The following is a 21,127-nucleotide window of genomic DNA, read 5'->3' on the forward strand; positions in this document are numbered from 1 at the left end:
TGCACCCCACAGTGCCTGGCATGGGCAGCTCCTCGTCCTGGAGTCCTGGATACCCCAAAATTCCTCTCACTCCATGGTTTGAATGGGAGAGGAAAGATGCAAAAAACCTGTTCCCCCCCTGCCTTGCAGGCTTGAAGTGGGGGGGAGCAAAGGGTCCTTCTGTGCCGATGCCTGCGCTGGAATCGGGCTGGGGCGTGCCTGTGGTCTTCACACCTAGGAAATGGTAAATCCACTCTTTGTCTGGGAAGGGTATAAATATTGGAGTACTTCCCACCTTAGGGGCTCCTGCCTTAGAGTTCTCCCCTGCCTGCATAGTTCCTGCAGAGAGAGGCCCCTGGCCCTTCCAAGGATAAGCTCCTGAGCGACTGGACCTTCCCTGCTTGGGATGGCTCCCCACCCTAAGCACCCCTTTTGTGCAAGCTTAGCTTGGATGCCTTTTGAAAGAGAGAGCTAACAAGTGTCTGGACCACCCTTTCTCTCAAACAGCCTTGCTCACCTGTGAGTAATCTTTCTGCTCAGCCTGACTGATACTGGGGAAAGCATTTCCTGACTTCTAAAATATCCTTTATAAGATATTCTCAATGAACCTGAGTCTGCTAATTAAACCAAATTAATTTCTGTATATAGTTTGGGGGCAGGGTTTCAGAAAAATAAAATTCCACTTTTATATATATTCCTGACTCAGCCACGTTAATTCCCTGCCTCCACAACACTCCTGCAGAGGTTTTGCCACGCTGTCTGCACAACACGCAGGCCTGTGACGTGTCCTCAGAAGCAAAACACCACTGCCAGGCATCTCCTCCCTCATGCCTACTGCCATGTGCCCCTAAGACCATCTCTCCTCCCACACCACCTGGTAAAGTGATGTGGATGCCTGCACAGTCCTTGTAGGCCACTCATAAGCACGCTCCAAACCCAGAGCTTCCTTCTTGGCAGGACTGCCTAGTGCTGGGATGCAGAGAATGTGGTGACATCCTGAGGCAGGACAGCTGCCATTTCAGACACCACTGTGAGTGCGAAGGTTCCTCTCCCACTTTCATGTCCACTACAGCCAGCAAGCAGCTACTTGCAACATCTGCTTCTTTTTAACACAAAAGGTTATATTTGTTCTACAGACATTAAATAAAGCCAACACTGTGAGGATTATTACTTTTTGTCCCCCACAATCACAGCATGAGTATCTTTAGACAGAATTGCACGTGGTCATGTGAATTTATTTAACAAGTTTTTAATCTTTAAATATAGATTTAACACTTCTTTTTTTTTTTACAGGTACATATACAATATAGTTCATTTAAACTTGCAGTCAGAGAAAAGTCTCTCCTGTAATTTATACATGTACATGAAGAGCCTAAGTTCAACAGCATACCAAAGGTAACATCCCATGTCGTGTGCAAAGTTCCCAACGTTAAAAACCTCAGACTGTACATTCAGCTTTGCAGAACTTATCCACCTCATAAATTAACAAAAAGCTTAGATTTAAAACTACAGAAGACAAAATGAAAAACAGAAAAGGGGAGAAAGAGTAAAACCATGTTAATATGCAACATGTGCTGTCTGAGACAAGTATTTACAGCTGTACCTCAAAATGTGTACCACAAGAATTGTTACCACTATAAACAGCCCTAACAGTTACTTACGAGACTCCTACTTCTCCACCTAGCAAGTGCATTGTGACCAGTTTAAAAGTAGACAGAAATAACCTTCTAGTGACTTAAAACCTCTCTGCTGTGACTGCAGGTAGCTGAAGAATACTGGGATCTTGCAGCATTGCTCAGCTGGGTCAGGTTTTAGAGGGGTTATCTGCAATACTGGCCACTTGAACTGGAGAAATGCCCACCAGTGTGGTGGGGAACACCCACCCCCCCTCGCCCTCACCAAGGCAACCACAGCCATCACATAGCCCAATAATTCCTCTGTACAAGAATGGTCACCCAAAAACCCCACCCCAGTCTATTTTAACTTAACACCTTGGTACTGTGTCTGTGAAAGTCAGATCATAAAGGTCCCCCTTTGGTTCACGGTATAAAAGGCTCCACACTTTGCTGGGACAGAGCAACTCCACTACTGCATGCATAATACAAACCCTGCTCTTAACACAGCCAGGTGCTCTTTGCACACATCTGCTTAAAAGTCAAACCACCTGCACCCACGTGCTACGAAAGCAAAACTAGACAAAGAAACACAGAAATTAAATGGTGAGTGTCCAATATTCCTTTCCCTGTCTCAAAAAACTGAAGAAATTCAAGAGATGCATTATTAAAGATGCTGAAAAGTACAGTCTTAAACCACAAGAACATCCTTAGTGCAAACATGGACATTTCATTTGGATTTATGGCACGTGTTCCAAAAGTACAGACACTTAATGTAAACTTCAACACTTGCTAGATACAGGTTTCAGCTTTGGGACGCTTTGGGACCCTAAGTGATTAGTGACAACCCTGAGTTGTCGGTTTGATCTGATCCAAACCTCACTGCAACCCAGGTGACTGAGCACAGCGGGCTGGAGTCAGACCCTAAGTGCAAACAGAGGATCTTCAGTGTTATTGCATCATGACACATGAGTCAGCCGGATGATGCTCTTACAGGACATTACATTCACATAGCTGAAGGAGATCTTTAAGTAAAACCCATTCATAAAATCAATTAAGCAGGACATACACATCTTCTTTGTTTGGTTTTTGGTTGTTTGGTGGTTGGTTTGGTTGTTGGGCTTGTTTTACTTGTTTGGTTTACTCAAACTCAACTCTTTTGTTTGCAACTTTCAACGGTTGTCAGCTAATAAGTAGGTAAAGCCTTCAACCTCCAGAGGAAATTTCAAGCATCTAAACAAAGTGTTCAGGAAATTGTAGTCTGATGAAGCATGATGGATGCCATGGAAAAACAGCAGGTCAAAATGAGAAAGTACTCTACTTTCCATACAAGGAAAAAAACCAAAACCAACAGAAAGAGCAGAGAATGACTTCCTTTATGACAATGAGAAGCTGCTTAGGACCCCGGTCCCGTTCAGTGCAGATGAAGCTGTGGAGGTCTGTGAATGTGATGAATAGTACAGGACAACTCCAACTATTGTGCTATTTCTCTGTAACACTTAGTTGAAAGCTTCCAAAGAGCATCGAAAATAGGATGCTACTTGTTCACCCTTAATTCAAGGGGAACTGAACTTTCTCGTGTTACACAGGGCAGCATCTATAAAGTAATGAAGAATGAGGTTAATATTAAAGCATCTTATTCCCAGAAAGACATTGTTCCCTGTAATCATGGTAACATTTGTATAGCATAAAAAAAAAGTGCACTCCCATGGTTCTCCCTAAAAGCTGAGCTCCCATTAGCTTCAGAGAGAGCCTTGTCTAAGGCAGCACCGTTTCCATCACCTATCAATTGATTATCACATCAGGGCCAGCTGGTATCTTCTCTAGGCTCCTTATTTTGCTCAGAATGGTTTTCTACAGCATTACAAAACAGCTCTTCTGTGAAGCTGGCTGGCACTGCAGATTGTACAAGGAGACCCTGCTTTTATGCTTGAAAGGCCAAAAGGAAATCAGCATTACCTGTGACGCATCCTGCATAAATACAAAAGCCTGTGGCTGCAGTCATTAAAGTGCATGAGTAACAGTGCAAACGGCTTAGCTGCAGCTGCAGAACTACAAGTGGCATCTGAACAGAACCTGGACAAAACTTGCACACTTCAGCTAACATGCTCATGCCAGGCTGCAAGAGCTCAGCCACACACAACACTCTGATCAAGCAGATTCATACCATGTGGCCTCAGAAGCCAGGTAAAGGGTTGCCTCAAGCTCACCAGATTCAAAAGGACAACCTCCACTGCCCTGGCCAGCAGGAGCAGGGGAGAGGAGAGCTTAGTCATTTGGGCACTACCAGTGGGGGAAACCTTTCATCTGCTTTACCACACAAAGAGCATGCACACATGGAATCCCCTTAAGGCTTGGAAATTGAGGTGCTAAAATGAACTCTCCTAGGTGTGGTGTGTAGAACAGGAGGTTGTGTCATCCTGAATTCAAGTGGGTGCATGTGTTTGTGCCAGGACAGAGCGTCCTTTCATACCTGCTCTGAATGCTCCTCACCTTTAGGCTCGACAGATTCTGCCTTACAAATTCTTTTGCTGTTTAGAAGAACTTGAAAGTTGTAGCAATATTTCTTTGATATTAAAGGCATTTATCATGGCTTCCACTTGAACCCCTTGTTTTTTGTATTCAGGCTCCTCTATTTCATGTTCTTTCTAAAATTAATCAGCATCATGCAACCTTCACACAGAGAATGGAAACTGGACACTCTGCCCTTCTCTCTAGCCAGCTTTTAAAGGTCAAGTGAAAAAAGCTGAAAAGGCTTTGACCTGATGTGAAAATTAAGGGAGCAAACAACATGTCCCTTTGCTTGCATCTGTTCAGCACTGCTGAGAAAGAGCGAGCAGGGACAAAGAGCCTTGATGAGAGGGAAGGCTGTGGGACATGAGCACTGTGTCACTGAAATGAAAAGGAGTCACCTATCTGCTTTGGGTTATGGCAAGGACCTCACTTCTGCCATGCCCACTCTGCCTGTCCTGAAGTGGGTACTGCAGGGCAGCTGAGAGGCCACATGCCTTTTCCTTCACTGATACAGGTGCTGTAAATCATCATCTTTGGCATGTTAGCAGCCAGAGGACTTGCAGGCATATTTTTTCTTCTGCCCCACTGTGGAAGAGGATTTGGGATTGTAACAATGCAGCCTTTACTTTCATGAAGATGTGTGTCTTGCACAAGGGCAACGAAGATATAATCTTGCATCCTCTTGTTAATGACACAGAAGTTATCTGACCAGGCAATGCCTGGCCTAAAACTTGAGCAAGGCAGATTTAACACGTGTAAATCTCAGGAGTAGCTATTTTCTCAATCTTGCTTTTTCTGAGTAGACTTCTCTCTAAACCTTTTCCACGTTTTAGATCTCTGTGTTATCACCTGCAATGTGAAACTATTTCTAAGGGATACACACTTGACAAAAAAAAATTCCACCATGGCTATTATCTATTCAGAAGGAAGCAGCAAGGATTCATCTCAAAAATTGCAGCTAGAGGCACACCAGAAGCAAAAATGCTTTTCAAAGCAACCTCAAGCCAGCCATCTTCCTCCCAAAAAACCCTCCAGGGCTTATAGCCAGGCCAAGATTTACAAAAAAGTTTAATAAGGCTTCTCCCATGCACACCTCTGCAAAAGAGCATCTGGACCAAAATAGTTGTTTTATCAAGAGCTACATGGCATGGCCAATAGCCACCACTCATCTGTAAAGAATACTACTCATGCAGCCATGTCAGGGGATAAAGAAAAACCATCTGTGGATTTAAGGTGTTGCAAGCTCATCTTTGCACATGAGCTGCCCCTTGGCAGGCTGGTGCAGGAGAACAGCAGGTTTGCAAAGCTGCAGTGGTCAAAATACATTGACCAAATACACATATGATAACTTAAAATGGGCAGCAAAAACTTCCCTGTAACTCCATTATGATTTGTACTAGCTCAGCATTGGAATTACTAGCAGGAGAAGAGAGGAATAGCTTGTAAGTGAGCAAGCATCAGCCATCCTGTGGTGGGAGGGTTTTTTTAATGACTGCAGTGCAAATCTAAGGACAAAAAAATATTAAAGGCAAGGGAACTGTTTAGTCTGTTCAGCTAAAGGCTTTACACTGAAAAAAAAAATCCAAGTCCCAGAATTCTGTTTATGAAATTGCATGACTAGAAATATAGCAGATGAGTAACGATGGTTACTACTCCTTGCAAAGGGATGGGACTGCCTCTGTCCCATCCTGAAGTGACTCCAGAACACTCTAGCTCCTGGGGAGCCAATAACATGTTAGGCAAGTTTAGCCTGCTTGCATGCCAAGCAGTATGTCAGCACAAGCATCAAATAGTGCATGAGGGTTACAGAGCTTGCTCCTGCCCCTGCTTTGCTCTACGAGCTCAGCTGCCCAATTCTCCCACTGCTATACTGGAGCAAGAGCTCCATCTTCTGAAGAAGTAGGAAACAGAGCCCAAGCCAGTCCACATCCCAGAGCAGCTGGTGCTATCCAGTCACCCATGCTATAAAATTAGTCCACATAGGAAATGGAATGGCTAGAGGCAAAGGTGTGCCGAAAGATCAGTTTTCAGAGTGCAAGTACATTGTGGCTGTAAGGACACATCACCGAAAAGCTCTAGGAGTAGCTCTTGGAAAGAGCAGGAAAACATCCTACATCATCCTACGACGTTGCCTGGAGTGTGTGTAAAATTAGAACTGTGCCTAGAGACTGTAAAACATGATCAGCCACAGCAAGGAGGAACACAGCTAACCTTACGGGGGAAAAAGGAGCCTCAGTGCTGTGACTAGACCCTGACAACACAACTGAGAAGCATCTGGGCAGCACTTTGAGACTTGTAGGAAGAGCTTTCTGCCTTTCATCTTGTGCAGTTCTCCATAGTTCATAATCAGCAGCTTTGTAAACCAGCCTGGAGGTGTGAGTCTAGGCTATGGGGGGGGTATGACCACTGCCAAATCAAACTGCTGCTCCAAGTTTGCCAACACCCTGTATTCAGGATGCACTTCTGACTGCATAAGCCTCCTGCACAGGTTGTGGTCCAGGACCTTGTGGGATATGATGAGAAAACTCCCCAGAGAAACAATATGTAGTACTCCAGGGTGGGACAACAGCAAAGGGAATCCTCTCAGGTATGCTGCTGGCTCACTAGAAGCTGCCCCTTATTTCACCTCTAGTCTGTGAAATTTGACTGCCCTGCAGCAAAGGGGATTAAAAAGCCACTTTCTTCTGTAGGAAGAAATATACTGCAAAACCATGAGGATCTAACTGGAATTTTAAGCTTTTTAGAAGGCTTCCTTCATATTGATCAAAATACTGGATTTTGACCTCAAAAAAAAAGTAGTTAAAAAGAGATCTACCTGCAAAATCTGTTTCCTATGGCCATAACTGATGGACTCTTCTTCATTTTATAATGGGCTAAATCCAGGTGGGCTTCCTGAGCTGCTCTCATCACAAACCCTGGTCTCCCATTTCCAGTGGACAGCATGGTGATGAGTCAACACATGAAGCAGTGATGCTGTGTGAATGGCAAAGGTGACAGGCTGCTCTTAAGGCATTTTCTTGTGTCATCTGTTATGCTTCCCTATCTATTTCTATCTACATTCACAGCTAGGAAATGAGAATGATTATTGTGGAGACTAGAAGCCTTCTGCTGAAACTTGGTAACCTGTTTCTATACTTTATTCTAATGATGGATTAACGAGCAGGCAGCAATGAGGGCAAGGGTGAAGCTGCAGAAATGAAGCATTGCCTGGAGAGTACGGAGGTCAGCCCTCAGCGCTGTTTGCAGCAGGAGGAGATTTTGCCTAGGTACCTCATGTTCACACAAGGGTTGAGCTATGGCAACAAGGAGGCAAAACAGTCAAGGGAATCCCTGGTCAGGCTCCTTCTCTCCTCCATCTTCTATGCAGTGCTCTTGCAAAAAAATCTACAGTTTTAAATGCTTGTTTTAATTTGCTAGTGCTTAAAGTCAGAGAAACTTCTTAAGGAGCTAACCAGCAGAAAAAGCTTGATTTACTACTTTTGCAGGCTTTTTGGAGTAGCTGCTTTCTCTTTTTTATTGATTTTTTTCCTGCAGAGGTATATATAGCCAGATTTAGTACATCAAGTCTAATGCAAATGGCTTAAAAGACCTAATTGGAGTGATAAAATATTTCTGCTAGGCGTGCTATATGATACCTGCAACTTTGGCATTCCGAAATCTGCAGTCACCCACTACGATCTGCAGACTGTGGACAGGAATCCAGCCTTCTTTTCTTCTGTTTAGGTTTTTCACCAACCTTTGAATGACAACAGCATTAGGAAATGAAACAAAGCAACCCAGGAGCACTTTGATATGGGCACAGTCTACACAGCCGGCAGTGCAAACCAGGGAAGAGTTTTACCAGGAGCTGGGCATGCATTTAAAGTATTCTCCCTATCTAAATTTAGGAACCTAATTAAAAAGCTTACATGGGGAATACAGTTGCCTTGGGTCCCACTTCAGTCAGTGGAGAGGAACAGGACTCTCCAGAGCATGTATTGCCTTGCCTGAGAGCTCCAGAGATGCCAGACTCCCTCCACTGAATACTGATGGAGCCAAGTGCCACTACTCCCCTCTGGTGAGACCCCACCTGGAGTACTGCAGCCAGTTCTGGAGCCCCCATTACAAGAAGGATGTGGAGATGCTGGAGCGTGTCCAGAGAAGGGCCACGAGGATGCACAGAGGGCTGCAGCAGCTGTCCTAAGAGGACAAGCTGAAAGAGTTGGGGCTGTGTAGGCTGGAGCAGAGGAGGCTCCCAGGTGACCTTCTTGTGGCCTTCCGGAATCTGAAGGGGGCTACAAAAAAGCTGGGGAGGGACCTTTTAGGCTATCAGGAAGCGACAGGACTAGGGGAAATGGAGCAAAGCTGGAGGTGGGTAGATTGAGACTGGTTGTGAGGAGGGAGTTGTTCAGCACGAGAATGGTGAGAGGCTGGAATGGGTTGCAGTGCTCCAGGTGGGGTCTCTCCAAAGAGGAATAGAGGAGGAGAATCACCTCCCTGCACCTGCTGGCCACACTTCTCCTGCTGCAGCCCAGTCTCTGGTTGGCTTTCTGGGCTGCAAGTGCACACTGCTAACTAGATCATCACTGTCCCTTCCAACTGAAATATTATAGCCCAGTCTACGTTACTCTAGTCTATTTTCTCTGTGGAATCAACCAGGAATCCTCCATGGGACACTTGTGCCTGTGGGCTAGTGCCTGCACAAATGTGACTCAGGCTCCTGCTAAAGTCACCCTTTGCACATCCCGCGCAAGGCATTAGTGAGCTTCACTCTCTCCTGCTGAGATTCTGAGCTGCCTGAGGAGAGCTAGTCAGAATTCATCCTGGACAGAAAAGACAGTCAGAAAGCTCAGCCACATTGCTGAAAGAAAATAAGAGGACATGCTGCCCTCTGAGACAAGGACACTAATGGCTCCACAGGCAGAAGGTTGAGTATGGTGATTTTTCAGGCAGTGCTCCCAGCCATAAAGAAAGAACCAGCTTTGAAGTCTAATGTTGTGAGCTGCAGCTTTAAATACAACAGAAAGATGGCCCAAAGCCATTAACCAGGTACTGCTCATACAGCTGCTTGAGGGAGCAAAATGTCTTACATGACTCAGTATTGCTATTAATAAGCCCAGAGTAACAAAGCCAACAGCTGAGCAGGAGTGGGCAAAAAGCTCTCATGTGAAGCATCATCTGACATGGGAAGACTGTGGCAAAGGGGACCACGAAGAGGTTGGTAAAACACAGGTTGCCCAGACTCCCACGGCAAGGGAAGTCCTGATGTGTTTCTCCAGGCCAAGCCAGTGCATCTTGCCAAGGAGAAAAATTCTCCAGCTTTCTGGAATAGTCTAAAGCTTCACCAGAAGTCACAAGGAGCATATCACCAGGCAAGCAAAGTTGCACAGGACTGCTCTGCAGGCTCTTAAGAGATAAGGCAAAGTAATCCTAAAATACCTACCACTGTCCCTCACCATCTTCATGCAAAAGTTGAATTTCATCCCCGTTTTTCACCAGCAGGTCCTCTGAGCCTCTCCTCTTGCAGTCTGCAAGGGCTTTGTATTTTCCTGGAGACTGTGATAAGAAAGGGAGGGAGGAGGGGGGGAAAATCATCTTATTTAGCTGCATTTCACATGGCACAGCTGTTGTTTCTGACTGCCGCAGGGAACGTGACAGAGCCCTATCAGCTACTTCCATTAAAGTTACTCCAAAGAAACTGAAGCTTGAGACGTCTCCTCGTTCCCCAAATGGAGATATGGAAAATCTGAGAGCCATGGATAAGATACATCTGTTACCAAGTGAAGCAAAACAAAAAAAACCAAACCCAAGGTGATGGAGAACAGCAGGACCTAAGGCTTTGGGTCCGTGGCACCTCTGTACTAACCAGCTGGTTCCCATCCTCCTCCTCGGTGTCCGAGCAGTTGGAGAGGTATTGGTTACCCGACCACTCCTCCAGCCCCTCGCAGATTTCCAGGGACTGTGACATTCCTGGCCAGCCTGCAAGACAGCATGCAGCTCAGGTTGGAGGTACCCCAGCCACCCCCAAAGCATGCCCTGAAGGAAGGGGAAAGGTCCATACTTCTGTGGGGCTTGTTCTGGGGGGACACAAGCCCACTGTCCAGCAGTACTGGGCTGGTGCGCTCCGAGTCGTTCTCCTCTGAGCTGATGGAGGCTCTCTGCTGCTTTCTGAACAGTGAAGCAACAGGAAAAAAAAGGAAATCAGTCTTAGTTTTACTTTAGGAATGCAACTCCAGGGGGGTTGTGAAGCAGGGCCAGGAATAATAATGCTAGATTTGAATGCATGTTTCTATAAGGGTTAAGGACTTCAGTGCTTGGTTTTAATTTTTGGGGAAGGGAAATAACATTGCTGCAGTATCTTCCTCTGAATTTCTGCAGTCTTTGGCCCCATTTGCAGAGGAGCTGCAGCTCAAGCTACGCTGCCAGGTGAGCACCCAAGGGTGCCTCTGACAGCCCCTATCCCCATACCAAAGGACGAGGCAGCAGCATATCCCTTCTGTCTCCTCCACAAAGGTCTCAGAGACAAATGGGGTGGGGGCATAGCACAGAACCAGACAATGGCCAGAAAGCACCTGGGTGCCTAGTGATTGGAGGGTACCAGAGAGAGCACTCCTCTGTCCTGCCCAAAGGTCTCAGACAGAAATGGGGTGGGGGACATAGCACAGAGCCAAGAGATGGCCAGAAAGCACTTGAGTGTCTAGTGAGTACCAGAGAGAGCCCCCAGTCCAGCTCCTGGGACTCACCCATCACTCAGCTGCGATGAGAGCGGGAGCTGGTCCACGCACAAGCTGGGCTGCTGCTTCTCCACTATGGGGAGGACAAACACCAGAAAAAAAATGCAATCTTCTATTAGTAACTGTCCTGCCTGAAGCATTATTTTGCACAACCCTCATGGCTTTCTGGTTAAAGAAAAACAAACCTTGAGGCTCTTGCAAAGTACAGACTTAGGTATGATTAAGGTGGTATGGTAGCACAAATCCAATAGTGGGCATGCCACTGAAGACTCTAATATGGTTAAAAGTAGCCATCTGTTATGTATCTTGCTGAATTAAGCCTCTGGTAATGAATGTGAAAAAAAAAACCAAGATAATGACAACAAAAAGGTGCTTCTGTAACTCATTTTCATATAGGCACCTGGCCTTAACTGCTCTAAGTTATGTTTCCCTTCTGTGATTCTAAGTTCTTCCCAGACAGTGTGATTGGCATTGGAATGGGCTGCCCAGGGAGGTGGTGGAGTCGCCGTCCCTGGAGGTGTTGAAGCAAAGCCTGGATGAGGCACTTAGTGCCATGGTTTAGTTGATTGGCTAGGGCTGGGTGCTAGGTTGGACTGGATGAGCTTGAAGATCTCTTCCAACCTGGTTGATTCTGTGAATTCTCTGCTGAGAATTAGTGGATTTGAATATTAGCAATGTGAAAATAGGAAAGGCTCTGCTGCACAGGGAAATGCCACAGAGAAACAGCTCAAGTATACCTTTTATAAGCTCCTGCTGCTTGAACAGAATTTTTCTTATTTCATTCAACCATGCCATCTTCAGATCTACTGTTTGAGCCTGGAAGAGGGAAAAATGTCTGAATTCTGAATTAAGAATCCTCCATTATAATGTGTGAATGAAATCTTACTTTTCCATGCTGCAGCTATCTGAAACACCCTTTTACCCACAGCCATCACTACACTTTAAACACTCCTGATCTTTCAACATTGATGTTCCCTGCTACACCCAGGCAGAACCCAGTGGAGACTGTGGAGCCATCACTACAAGACAGGGAGTGCAGGCACCTGATTGCCTCTACAAATCGCCTGAAGAGCCAAATCTGCTTTTTGAATCTATGTGAACTTGGCTACAGACATCTGCATTATGATTCCAAGTTGGCTACTGTGTTGTAATGTGGTAAAAGAAAAGCTGGGCAGAAGATTAACTAAAATAAATAAATAAGTGGTTGAAAATCAGGCAGCAATATTTTCACAAGGACTTTTCCTGTGAGCACTCTCTTAGGCAAACATTTCAACTCCATAAGTTTCTATTCCAAATGCTACAAAAGGAAAATTAAAAAAACAAATCAGGTCCATCAGAACCTGATGTTTGTGGACAAGCTGAAAGAAGGCCAAAGGCACCCTGGCCTGAATCAGCAATAGTGTGACCAGCAGAACCAGGGGAAGTGATTGTACCCTGTACTCAGCACTGAGGCTGCATCTGGAGCTCAATTCTGGGGCCCATCAGTCTTGCTTCAAGAAGCTGTTGGACAAACACGTGAGGCCTGTCAAGTGAGTAGCCCCTCAGCCAGAAAATCCACCAAGATCAAAATCTCCATTGTTCTCTCCAAAACATGGTAAAATATTTGAAGTTCATGGTATTTTCAGAGGATAGTTTTGCTTTGAAGCAGCAAGAGTAAGGCTAAAGATGATTTTGAGACACGAGTCAGTTGTGCGCCCAGGTGGCCAACAGCATCATAGCCTGGATCAGCACTAGTGTGGCCAGCAGGACCAGGGAAGTGATTGTGCCCCTGGACTCAGCTTGAGTACTGGGTTCACTACAAGAAGGACATTGAGGTGCTGGAGTGTGTCCAGAGAAGGGCAACAAAGCTGGTCTGGAGAACAGAGCTGGTGAGGAGCAGCTGAGGGAACTGGGGGTGTTCAGAATAGGAAGCTGAGGGGAGACCTCATTGCTCTCTACAGCTCCCTAGAGGGTGGAGTGAGGTAGACATCAATCTCTTTTCCCTGGTAATATGTGATAGGATGAGAGGAAATGTGAAATTGCACCAAGGGAGGTTTAGGTTGAATATGAGAAGAAACTTCTTCACTGAAAGGGTTATCAAAGACCGGCACAGAGTCCTCAGGGAGGTGTGTGAACCCACATCCTTGACAGTGCTTCAAAAAGGCAGAGATGTGGTGCTGAGGACTGTGGCTCAGCACCAGCCTTGGCACAGTTAAGAGAATGATTGGACTTGATGGTCTTTGAAGGGCTTTTCCAACAAAAACAACCTTGTGAAAGGCTACTGTAAAGAGCACCTTGGAGGTTAAGCCTTTGCCCTGGGAGCAGTTCTGACATCCAGGTGCAGAGGTGCCTGTGGCCTGCTCCATTAAAACATGAGGCTCAGTCACATAAACTCTTAAGCCCAGTATAACTACTGATCTGTTTGAGGTGTCATCTGGAATAAAAGGCTCTATTTCCAAGGAGCAATTCTGCCTCCACTTTCTGATGACTTTGACAGTTCTGGACTAGCCACCAGTTGCTGGGGACAACTCTGTGGACACTGACACGGACAAAGAGGAAGCAGAAAAGCAAGTTAAATAAAGAGCAGTGGGAGATATTTCCTTAAGGGTGTTGTGAGGATGTGCAAATTCCCCGAGTCTGGATGCTACAGACCTGCACGACATAGACCTCCTCTCGCCCACTGTACCAGATCTCAAACTTCCGATGGTCTCCTTTCACATTCTCAGTTATTCCAACTGCATTCATCTGCAAGTGCAGAAGAACCAACAAAATTAAACCACACCACAAATCTTCCCCTCTCCCCTATGAATCCAGACGCTTTGAAGCATGTTAAACAAACCTGGTTTCAGGCAGTTTAAGGCATTTCATCAACTTTAATTTCAGTAGCAACTGAAATCCATTATCTGACTTATCCCTCTGACTTTCCACCAGGCTGCTGGATTTGCAAAAGCTTTCTCAAACCAATCAATGGACTTTAGGGGAACAATCATTTGGGAATCAGTGGGACTAACTGCAAAGTCATCTCATAACTCTCTCAGTATTAAATTTCTCTGATGAGGCTTAAGAAGCTTTATAAATGCATGCTGTGTTGCTCTTCTACACATTTTATTTCTGCCATAATACTCTGCTCTGCCCTGCTGAGGGAGTACTGTGTCTGGACTCCCCAAGTCAAGAGAAACAGGGAACTGCTGGACAGATTCCAATGGAAGACCTCAAAGATGATGAAGGGACTGGAGCATCTCTCCTATAAGGAGAAGCTGAGAGTACTGGAGCTGTTTAGCCTGGAGAAGAGCAGACTGAGAGAGGATCTCATTAATGCTGATCAATAGCTAAAGAGTGGAGGTCATGAGGATGGAGCTGAGCTTTTTCCAGTGGTGACCAGTGATAGGGCAAGGGGCAATGGGCACAAACTACGACACAGGAGTTTCACTTGAACTACCCATATTCTGCAGTTTCCAGTTCTCAGCATCTCCTCTGGCATGGCAGTTAATACAGAATTGTTTCGGCTGGAAAAGATCTTTAAGATCATCAAGTCCAACCACAAAACTCTACAAAACTGAGCAGGCATCAGGATACTAGAAGTTATGGATGACCTACTATGAGGATGTGAAGGAAAGTGCCAGGAATAGACACATTTAAGGTCTGTGTGCTCCTGTTAGTGGATTTTGGAATTCTGTTTCCTCCCCTGACCAGAATTTACAGTCCCTCAGCTGTTGTCTCTCTGCAATGCAGAGCTCTGGGATGATATTCACAGCATCACAGAATGTTAAGGGCTGGAAGGGACCTCCAGAGATTGTCTAGTCCAATCCCCCTGCCAGAGCAGGATCACCTAGGGCAGGTTACACAGGAACACATCCAGATGGGTTTGGAAAGCCTCCAGAGAAGGAGACTCTACAATCTCTCTGGGCAGCCTGCTTCTCTGCTCTATCACCTCAAAGAAGTGTTTTGTTATGTTGAGGTGGAATCTCTTGTGTTCTAGCTTGTACCCATTGTTCCTTGCCCTATCACTGGGCACCACCAAAAAGAGGCTGGCACCTTCATCCTGACATCTGCTCCTCAAATACTTATAGATATTCACAAGATTCCTTCTCAGCCTTCTCTTCCCAAAACTAAATGGCCCAAGTTTCCATTTTTCTTCACAGGAAAGACATGTTCAGGCCTTGCACTGTGACATGAGACACACTGATTTCCTTGGCATTGCACTGGGTTTTGAACCTCCATCCTCTAAGTTACTGAATCACAGCTGAAGAGGCATTTACTACAGGATACTTCACACAGCATGTAAAATACTATCCTGAGGGGTTCTTCTGTTTGTTTTACAGATGTCCAGTCACACAGCTTCTACCCAACAGCTTGCTTGAATTCTGAATCCCCAGAAAATACTCTTGGAAAGAAAAACACTTTCCTGATGCTGCCATGAATCAAACAAATGTCAAGCTCCAGAAACAGGATTTCACCCTCAGGACAGCAATTCTGAAAACAGATGTTTGCAGATGTAATCCTGCAGCATCCATGGATACTCTGACCCCAGCCTCTCAGTGTGGCAACACAAACAACTGGAAAACAAGCTCTCTGGAGGTAAAGAAAAACCCTGACCATGTTGTCTGGACTCCTGAGTGCAGGATTTTCTCCTCTGAGCAAGCTTTTCCCACACCACCCCTTCAGTTGTTTCAAAAGCATGTATGGCAAAGCAAGTACAAGAGGGAAAACAAGCTCACAGGGAGAAAATTATGCTGTTTGGGAAAAGCATTTAAGTACCTAAACATATGGCCTGGGATTTGCTTTTAATGCACAGGTTGTAACATGCACTGGAGCTGAACAGACTTATCTGCTGTTACATGGCTTTCCAACTACTCCTGGCATCTCCCTCCCCAGATCCTGTTGAGGTCAGGGACCTGCAGTGCTCCTTTTTTCCCATTCTAAGACACACTCACATTGAGCTTTCCTTCATAAAGACATACAAGGCAGAGTATTGAGTCAAAATGCTGATGCTAGAAGTGCTCATCACATACAGTATATGCCAGAAGGTCTATTTCAGGGGAGCAGCTTGGGATTTTTATTGATAACAGTTAGCATTGATAGGCTTGGGACAGTTGTTTTATGTCCTTCACATTTTGCCATTGGCTACTCCCTTCATTTGATAATTGCAATTTTAGCTGCAGTTAGAGCCTGCCAAAGAAGAAAGGCAATGAGAAAGGAGGAAGAGTCATCTCTGTATCCTCCTGGCTGAGATATAGGGCTCAGGAGCAGCCAGCCCAAGGGGCATCTCTGAGGAGCAGTGGTGTGAAGAAGCTCCTCACTCTCCTAGGTGGGCTGAGGGAGGTCCAAAGGGCCTCCCCAGTTTCACATCCTCATCCCCACCCCCTCCTAGAAAGCAGACTAGTGAAGGGAAGAAGGCATGTTCTCATCCCTGGGACTTGCCCACAGCTCCATTTTCCTGGCAGGCACCCTTGCATGTGTGACTCCACAGGCTCTCTCAGCTGCTGCTTCATCTGTGGGGTTCTCACAGCTTATCACAACCAACAGCCTTTCACGGGCATGGCACTTGCATATGAGTCATTTCAGGCCTTGAGAGCAGAAAACAACCCCCTGTGTTGGAGGAAAAGTACTCTCTGGGTTACTGGTTTACATACACATTGCAATGGCCCAAACTAGAAAGTCCTTACTTTCAAAAAATGCTTAAAACTGTAAGAGGAGGTTTTGTCATAGCCATCTCCATGCTCCTCCCGCTTCTTGCAGAAGACCAAGGCTTTCTCATACAGGAACAGATGCCTCTGCATTGGCTTGAACCTGGCGAGATCCTTCATCTTTGTTGGACCTTTTCGGTGCCCTGTCCAAACACTGAAAGATCCTTGCATCAATACCTTGCCCAGTTCGCTCAGGTCACCCTGGGGAGAACATGACAAATGAAAAAAGACAGAAGAGGATGTCACTTAAAATGTCCAACCCACAACAGGAAACGGGGCCAGCTCTGTTCCAAGGCACGTCACTCTAAGAATAGGTCTTCCTGGAAGGATCAGATGGCTTTTTTGGAGCACTGGCATGGTGCTAGGAGGGTGGTAGAGGTCTCTGGACACAGGGCTGTAGCCAATCTATGTGAAGGGGTACAGCTCAGCAACTGGAACAACTAGAAAGATGGAGAAATTCTCCAGCTTCTAGAGAAGTCCAGGCAAAGGGCCCTGGCTACTTCAATGAGAAAGAGCAGATGAGATCTGAACCTGAACTGAGGGCTCAGAGGAGGGACTTCTCAAGGAGGTCAGGACTGAGACAAGCAGCTTAGAAACCAATCCCTTCAACCCTCCCTGAAGCCCTAAGAAAGGCAACCGCTTCAGTGGGTAAGGATCAAAATCAGACTCAGAGGGCAGTTAGTTAAATGCTGCAGGAGAAATGCTATAAAGGCACCTTAGGTGAACTGTAAGGTGAGCCATGAGAGAGCTAAGGTGCACGCTGGAAAAATACTCTCAAGTACCACAAGGTGGCAAGTATGGGCACTGCGAGGCTTTGGAAATGTCCTCTGGGTGCAGATGGTTTCCAAAATCTTGAAATCAGATGAAAGGCTCTCACCTGGACCTAGCTGTTCTAGTACAGTTTTCAGCTCGTACATTCTGGGACACTGTTGCTTCCCTGTGCATCACCTGGCCCTGCGCAAGGCCTCTCATTACCCAAATCTACTCACATCATATCCTGTTATTGAAATCTGATGCATAGAGTCATTGACTGACTTCAGCAAATCCAACATTGCAACCAGAGCTTCTTGAAGTTCCTGAACTCCATCGCAGCTCGTGCTGTACTTTAGCAGCTCCTGAAAATAGAAGAGGGAGAGCACGTGTTCACGCTTGAACAAAGCAGGTTTTTCCATCTCCCCCCAAGTTTCCAGTGCCCCAAAGCCACCTGCACTGCCTGACTTTAGTTTCTCATATGTCACTGGAAAAAAGACTCGCTCTAAACCACAGCCAGTAGGAGGTGTGGAAGCTATCACTGAAGCACAGCCCATTTTCTCTGGGGTTCCCTAAGGACAGTGTCAGGTTATAGATTGGTATCGCAACAGCTCTTTGTGTTGCGTGTTCCTGCTTTGTAAGAAATGGGAAACAAGGTTCAGGTTTTCCATTAGCTGCCAACATGTTGTATATGCCTTCAAATGAGATTGCAGCAGATGAGTGTCTTCAGGTTGGAATTTATAAAATCCAGAGCCTTCCAGTCAATAAGTGGGAGGCAGGTTAGGGAATTAGATCACCGACATAAAATTGCTTTCATTTCACATCTCCTGTGCCCACTTCCAGCTTCATGTGCACTCATCTCTCAACCAAGAGGCTAGAAGGTGGGGTTCAGAAGCCACTACCATACTGTTATTCCCACTTTACAGAGTGGAAATAACAACACTTCCTTCCTTAGATATGGGAGACAAGAATAAATGCATTTAAGATTATAGGCTCTGTAACAACCTGAGGAGGAGATGCATCTGTATAATATATTTCATTCCTCTCACTCTTATGATCATCTCTGGTTCAGTTTTCTCAGCACTGCTGCTGTCATTTTGCATCTCTGAAGAGATCCAAAGTCTTTCTGCCCTTAAAAAAAAGGCTTATTAAAAGCACTTGCTCCTTCTTCAGGTACCTGACATTTTTATCTTCACTGCAAGTCACTGTGGAGGGCCAAGATAAGAACTATGTAATCTAGATCTTAGTGCTGATTTACAGGTAGTCTTTGACTGAAAAACAAGACAAACTGGAAAACAAATCTGTCTCCTGATGTCCCTTCAAAGCAGAATATGAGATACCTTCAGAATTAACTGGTATTTTGTCAGGCGTTGCACCGGTTTGAGCAAGTAGGAGTCCAGCCCAAGTTTGTGCTCTAATTTTCTCTGGCATTCCTGGAAGACAGAATTCAGATCATCACAGAAGGCTTCGGATTGGAAGAGACTTTAAAGATCATCTAGTTCCAAACACCCTGCCATGGGCAGGGTATCTCCCACTAGAGGAGGTTCATCAAGGTCTCATCCAACCTCCAGGGAGGGGACATTCAGTGTCTCCCACCCTCACTGTGAAGATTTTCTTCCTAATTGTCAGCTTAAATCCATTTCCTCTCATCCTATCACTACAAACCCACTAGAAATCCATCCCAAACTTTCTTGTAGGCCCCATTCAGTGACTGGAAGGTCTCTGTAAGATCTCCCCAGAGCCTTCTCTTCCCAGGGCTAAACAGCCCCAACACTCTCAGCCTGTCCCCATAGGGGAGGTTCTCTAGCCATTTGCTCATCTTTGTGATCCCCTCTGGGGACCCATCCCAACAGGTTAAGTTTGGCACCAACTATAAGCAGCTGTTGCAACAGCACAACTAGTATGGCCTGATGACTCTTGAAGATTTCATGTAAAAAATGTCATTTGGTGCCTGTAACTAAAGAGATCTTACACAAAGATGCAGAATGCTCTAATGAATGAATCTGCCTTCAACTCCTTGTGTACAAGAAACTCTTGACTGCTTGTTTTGCAAGGCTTCCATGGAACAGCAAACAGAATACATGGCAAAATCATGGGGTGTTAAGGGTAAGTGAAGTGTCCAGGCTGAAGCCTGCCTTGGTAGGAGCAACCAGCTCACCTGGAAGAAGGTGCACTCAGAGCACTGCCTCCACAGGGACTCTGACCGGGGCTTGTTCTGGCAGTACTTCTCATACATCTGGAAATCCTCTCGCTGTAAGGGAAGCCCAAAGGCAAGTCACACACAGGCACACAACGCTGCCGGGCAGCCAGAGGAGGTGAACGCTCAAACTGCAGCTTTGCTTTTATCTCTGCTGCCAATTCTATTATCAAAAAATACAGAGTTTGGGGGGGAAAAAAAAAAAGGCCCTGCTGGGAAATCACAGCAGACCACAGTGTAGTCACGACTGCTGCTCTGCCCCATCTGCTGCTGGCCACCCACCCACGTTCCTCCCTTGCTGTTGGGGAACAGAAGCATCTTAACTCAGCTGACACAACTGTGATGCTGCAGAGCGCAACAACCCGGGAGAAACATTGGCCTTTGAGTCTGCTTCAGATGTGAAAATGAGTCACCCACCCTGTCTAGGAAACAGCAGCCCACTCTCTCGGGTGCTCCCAGGCAGCTTTCCAAACTGTGCAGGAAAATTCTGCAAGAGATGGCAGGAGAGACAAAAAGGCAGCAGTCAGCCAGGTATGGCTTGGCTGGGTAATGGTTCCAGGCTAGCAGTCTGATATAAAGGTGAACTGAGTCAGCATCCTACTTGTTGTGGAAGTCGTATATCTCAGGCATGTTTCCAAAGAGGACATCCTTCCTGTTCCTCAGCATGGGGGGCATAAGGATAAGCATGGCAGGATTATCCATCTCAGCTCTGTAGCCCTGTGGGATGCAAAAGGGGCTCATCACTCAGTTGGTAAGAACTTGGCTTGGCATTGCCTTGAAGGCAGATGAAAAGAGGACGTGAACAGACTTTCAATACTATCTGCTTCATTTCAAACTGCAACATCCCTTTTAGTTCCTTATTTTTGTCTCTAAAGCCTTGTCTTTCAGTGCCTGAGCATGCAGGGTTGTGGCTTGGGATGGGTCTGATGGGGCTGGCCATGCTGTGGAGATGCACTCCATTTACCACGAGCAAATCACAGCCACTTTCTCCTTCCTAAGGCTGAACTGCAGGAGAAGGCCTGGAGGAATCTTGCCTGGGTTGAGCACATCTATTGCTCTGACTGCGAGGCACAGGAATGATATCATGTTTGTATGGGGTGTGCAGTTATACCCAACCTCATGAGAACTGGTGCATGAAGTGACTTGTTGCAAAGCAGAGGCAGCTTGAGATCAAATACCAAACTCAAAGGGCTTTTGATCTTGTACAGGCCCCACTGAGCACCAGGATCTCACTCTCCTTGATGCTTCAGGATTTCTGTTCTTTGTGGGTTCACCTGCTTATTGAAATGAAGCAGGGAGGAGCTGGAAGGGACATTGCTGCACTACAAAGTGGTAGTTGAAACTAGAAGACAATTTACAACTCTCCTCAGTAAAATCACATCACTGCAGCAACACAGAAACATGCATGAGGTGTAGTAAACATCCTATTTGAAGGGCTGGGAGAAGGCATGACCAGAAGACACTAAGGTGGCCATTAGGCACAGCTCAAGATGGCCATGCTAGTCACCAAGTGTCACACAGAACTGAGGTCCTTTTACCATGAGCAGCAAAAGTGTTGGCTAAAATGTCTTTAGTATGTGCAGCACATCTTTGGCTTTGCAAATTAATCTCTCACACTCATTATGGCTGGAATCAGTATTCCTGATAATAAGCACACATTTCATAGTTGATTAATGATGCAGCAGAAGACAAGTA

At 45.9% G+C, this 21,127-nt stretch overlaps 1 protein-coding gene across 4 annotated transcripts in view; it reads right to left on the reverse strand.

Annotated features, from left to right (window-relative positions):
- Positions 1 to 1,212: 1,212 nt before the first annotated feature.
- Positions 1,213 to 21,127, reverse strand: part of MCF2 (MCF.2 cell line derived transforming sequence) — a 73,364-nt gene continuing 53,449 nt past the window's right edge. For 3 of the 4 annotated variants that reach the window (XM_064159159.1, XM_064159162.1, XM_064159161.1), the window contains 15 exons: positions 20,034 to 20,149; positions 19,850 to 19,919; positions 19,394 to 19,486; positions 18,576 to 18,668; positions 17,475 to 17,600; positions 16,465 to 16,686; positions 13,451 to 13,543; positions 11,557 to 11,635; positions 10,829 to 10,892; positions 10,147 to 10,253; positions 9,952 to 10,064; positions 9,529 to 9,641; positions 7,742 to 7,842; positions 6,922 to 7,079; positions 1,213 to 3,189 (listed from right to left, as the gene is read on the reverse strand). In XM_064159159.1, coding sequence (XP_064015229.1) covers positions 6,970 to 7,079; positions 7,742 to 7,842; positions 9,529 to 9,641; positions 9,952 to 10,064; positions 10,147 to 10,253; positions 10,829 to 10,892; positions 11,557 to 11,635; positions 13,451 to 13,543; positions 16,465 to 16,686; positions 17,475 to 17,600; positions 18,576 to 18,668; positions 19,394 to 19,486; positions 19,850 to 19,919; positions 20,034 to 20,149 — 1,500 coding nt within the window. In that variant the 3' untranslated portion in view covers positions 1,213 to 3,189; positions 6,922 to 6,969. The remainder of the gene's footprint in view (positions 3,190 to 6,921; positions 7,080 to 7,741; positions 7,843 to 9,528; positions 9,642 to 9,951; positions 10,065 to 10,146; positions 10,254 to 10,828; positions 10,893 to 11,556; positions 11,636 to 13,450; positions 13,544 to 16,464; positions 16,687 to 17,474; positions 17,601 to 18,575; positions 18,669 to 19,393; positions 19,487 to 19,849; positions 19,920 to 20,033; positions 20,150 to 21,127) is intronic. The other variant, XM_064159160.1, reaches the window with a different exon arrangement.

Source organism: Pogoniulus pusillus, chromosome 19 (genome assembly GCF_015220805.1).
Source record: "Pogoniulus pusillus isolate bPogPus1 chromosome 19, bPogPus1.pri, whole genome shotgun sequence".
Classification (NCBI taxonomy): domain Eukaryota; kingdom Metazoa; phylum Chordata; class Aves; order Piciformes; family Lybiidae; genus Pogoniulus; species Pogoniulus pusillus.